This window comes from Colobus angolensis, unplaced genomic scaffold, assembly GCF_000951035.1.
Source record: "Colobus angolensis palliatus isolate OR3802 unplaced genomic scaffold, Cang.pa_1.0 Scaffold216, whole genome shotgun sequence".
Taxonomy (NCBI): domain Eukaryota; kingdom Metazoa; phylum Chordata; class Mammalia; order Primates; family Cercopithecidae; genus Colobus; species Colobus angolensis.
In genome coordinates, this window is record NW_012115333.1 from 779,485 (window position 1) to 783,459 (window position 3,975).

At 44.6% G+C, this 3,975-nt stretch overlaps 1 protein-coding gene across 8 annotated transcripts in view; it reads left to right on the top strand.

Moving 5' to 3' along the window:
• SNX12 (sorting nexin 12) overlaps positions 1-3,975 on the top strand; it is a 17,511-nt gene that overhangs the window by 9,050 nt on the left and 4,486 nt on the right. For 4 of the 8 annotated variants that reach the window (XM_011943118.1, XM_011943117.1, XM_011943119.1 and 1 more), the window contains 3 exons: positions 1,786-1,881; positions 2,788-2,912; positions 3,635-3,975. In XM_011943118.1, the coding sequence (XP_011798508.1) occupies positions 1,786-1,881; positions 2,788-2,912; positions 3,635-3,737 (324 nt within the window). In that variant the 3' untranslated portion in view covers positions 3,738-3,975. The remainder of the gene's footprint in view (positions 1-1,785; positions 1,882-2,787; positions 2,913-3,634) is intronic. The other 4 variants (XM_011943116.1, XM_011943123.1, XM_011943124.1 and 1 more) reach the window with 4 other exon arrangements.

The window sequence follows — 3,975 nt, forward strand, 5'->3', positions numbered from 1 at the left end:
CCACCACCACGCCCGGCTAGTTTTTTGTATTTTTAGTAGAGACGGGGTTTCACCATGTTAGCCAGGATGGTCTTGATCTCCTGACCTCGTGATCCACCCGCCTCGGCCTCCCAAAGTGCTGGGATTACAGGTTTGAGCCACCGCGCCCGGCCAAGTAAGCCAACTTTTGTAATGGCGATTTCTTCTGCATTTTCTAGATGAGGAGAGGATAAACAGACACATAGAGTCTCTATTAACTAATTGAGCATTTATTGAGTAACTTGCATATTCTGCATTTTAGAAGATGCAGAAGTAGTCATAGTTTCTGATCTTAATGAGATTAGTTAGTTAGACAAGGCAAACATGATGCATAAAACAATAGTATATCAGGCAATGCTAAAGTATGAATGTCAGAGGAGTTCAGAGAGGAGGTAAACCAATAAATCCAGTTGGTGTTGTCAGGAAATTTTTTTGTATGAAGTGAGAGTTGAGTAAGCAGTGGTAGAATGGAGAGGATTTGGACAGGAAGAGCAGAGGTAGGCATACCTTGGATGTGTTTTTCTCTTTACAGGGAATTTAAAATCACTTTTTAAAGGAAATTGTAATATGTACACATGATAAATTCAAATTGTACAATGAAAAACGTGCCTATTCCACCCATTCCAGTTGTCTTCTCTTACTCTCGAAAGTCAATCACCATTACCAGTATCTTTTCATGAATACTTTATTCATCAGTGTAAATATATACATATATATCCCTTTTTAAAACACAAATAGAGGCAAGCTATATATATATATACTGTTCTATACCTTTATTTTACTACTTAATATCTTTCCATACTGGCACATGGAGATCTTTCATTTTTATTTCGAGAGACAGAGTCTCTGTGCCAGATTACAGTAGCATGATCACAGTTCACCATAGCCTTGACCTCCTGGGCTCAGGTGATCCCCCTGAGTAGCTGGGACCACAGGTGAGCACTGCCACTACACCTGGCTTTTTTACTTTTTGTAGAGATGGAATCTTGCTATGGTTTTCCAGGCTAGTCTCAAAACTCGTGGGCTCAGGTGATCCTCCTGCCTCGGCCTCCTGAAGTGCTGGGATTATAGGTGTGAGCTACTGCACCTGGCTTTCACATTCTTTTCATAGTTATTTAATATTCTGCTATACAGGTATACCATAATTCATTGTAACCTATTGTCTATTCGTAGACATTTATTATTATTATAAATAATAAATGCAATGAAACTCTTTTTTTTTTTTTTTTTAGACAGAATCTCACCCTGTCTCCCAGGCTGGAGTACAGTGGTGTGATCTCGGCTCACTGCAACCTCTGCTTCCCGGGTTCAAGTGATCCTTCTGCCTCAGCATCACAAGTTGCTGAGATTACAAGTGTGTGCCACCATGCCTGGCTAATTTTTGTGTTTTTAGTAGAGACGGGGTTTCACCGTGTTGGCCAGGCTGGTCTTGAACTCTTGACCTCAAGTGATCTGCCCGCCTCGGCCTCCGAAAGTGCTGGGATTATAGGGGTGAGCCACCAAGCCTGGTCAAAACTCATACGTACATATTTACATACTACTGCAAGTCTGCGTGTAGGATAAATTCTAAGCAGCAAGGGACTTCTGATCATCAGCTGTGACAAGGCTGGATGTGGTAAGGGTTGGTCTTTACCTGGTGGTGATTTGAAAGGTTATAGGAGCATGATCCATAGAAGCTATTTCTTCACTGGGACCTGTCCAAGTTACTCAGACAGGTGGCTGAACATTACTTTCCATCTTTCTTCTTTCATTTTTCCTTCTATGTAGACAAACCTACCTATCTTCAAGCTGAAGGAGTCCTGCGTACGGCGGCGCTACAGTGACTTTGAGTGGCTGAAAAATGAGCTGGAGCGAGATAGCAAGGTATGACCTTGTTCTCTGTGTGGCATCTTTGGAGGAGGAGATCTACATAGGCTGAGGGGGCATACAACCACAGTCTATAAAGTCTTGAAGGGAATGAAGATCCACATTCTTATCCATCAAATCTCAGTATTTTAGATCGGGGGGATAACCTTTTGAAACTTGAAAGTGGTAAGTTCTGGCTGGGCGCTGTGGCTCATGCCTGTAATCCCAGCACTTTGGGAGGCGGAGGCGGGCGGATCACCTGAGGTCAGGAGTTCAAGACCAGCCTGGCCAACATGGTGAAACCCTGTCTCTACAGAAAATACAAAAATTTAGCCAGGCGTGGTAGTGGATGCCTGTAATCCCAGCTACTTGGGAAGCTAAGGCATGGGAATTGGTTGAACCTAGGAGTCAGAGGTTGCAGTGAGCCAAGATCGTGCCCTTGCACTCCAGCCTGGGTGACAGAGCAAGACTCTGTCTCAAAAAAAAAAAAAAAAAATAGAATAAGAAAGAAAGAAAGTGGTAAGTTCAGGATAAGTTTTTTTTTTTTTTTTTTTTTAAAGTATTACTTCACTTAGTCGCTAGTAAAGTTGTACAACTTAATTCCTGTAGGTGCTAAAAATGGAAAGTCTAGTGTCAGGGAAATCCTAGCTAAATTCTTGAATGGTAGTGGCTTGTTAAGGAAAGTGAGGATTATTTGGAGTTTATTTCCTTCTTTTGAGGTGGTAAACCTGTCCTCCCATAGAAATGGATTAATTTTTGACCTGAGCCATCCTGACTGTTCTTATGGTCTTAGTTCTTGCAAGTTGCTGGCTGTGGGACAGGATAGACCCTATGCCTAATAAGAAATGAGGTACATAGTGCTTTACCATCTCATTCCCACTCTGTCTCTCTCCCATGTGGCTGGAATTTTGTGTGTGCCTGCAGATTGTAGTACCACCACTGCCTGGGAAAGCCTTGAAGCGGCAGCTCCCTTTCCGAGGAGATGAAGGGATCTTTGAAGAGTCTTTCATCGAAGAAAGGAGGCAGGGCCTCGAGCAGTTTATTAACAAGTAAGCCAAGTTCCTGGGGGCTCCACTTGCTACTTTTACCATCTTAGTCTTTCTTTATGTTTTGTTTACCTCACCTTTTATTTTTGTTTATTTACTTATTTATTTATTTGAGACAGGGTCTCACTCTGTCACCTAGGCTGGAGTACAGTGGTGTGATCCCGGCTCACTGCAACCTCTGCCTCCTGGGTTCAAGCGATTCTCCTGCCTCAGCCTCTGAGTAGCAGGGATTACAAGCACCGGCCACCATGCCCGACTAATTTTCATATTTTTAGGAGGGATGGGGTTTCACCATATCGGCCAGACTGGTCTCGAACTCCTGACTTTAAGTGATCCACCCACCTTGGCCTCCCAAAGTGTTGGGATTACAGGCATGAGCCACCGCACCCAGCTCACCTTTTATAATGGGTACCATGATGTGGTGCCAATTATGTGGTGGGCTGACTGGACAGTAAAACTCCATTCCTTTGAGTAGGATTCTGATCCTGTATGTCAGAGCCTGAGAAAGCACAGTATGTTGGTTGTATCTAGGGATTTCCCTGTCTTGCCCCTCTATTCCCCATCCCCTCTACAATATTAGGGTTGAGGTGGTACCCTACTGCTGTCCTCTACTGGCTTGAACCTTAGGGCTGACCTTGCCCTTCCTCCCCTGTCCACATCTCCATCCCTCTGCTAATTCTCTCTGATTCTGAATACTACTGATAACCATCCTGGTTTCTTTATAGAATTGCTGGGCACCCACTGGCTCAGAATGAACGCTGCCTACACATGTTCCTGCAGGAGGAGGCAATTGACAGGAACTACGTCCCGGGGAAGGTGCGCCAGTAGGAGCCCCTCTCACCACCTGCCCTCTACTTTCCTGCTGAAATGACATTGGTTTTTACACTAAGCCTCTCTCTGTCTTTGATCTGAAGTTGGCTGCCCATCTCCTGGCCTGATAGACTGTCTGGCATTGTGCTCCCTGGTACCTGACTACACCATGTGGGCACTCTGCTAGGATCCTCTTCTCTGAGGAGAGGTGGGAACCCACAGGCAGATGCCCTTTGCTTGGGGTTGGGGTGGGTGG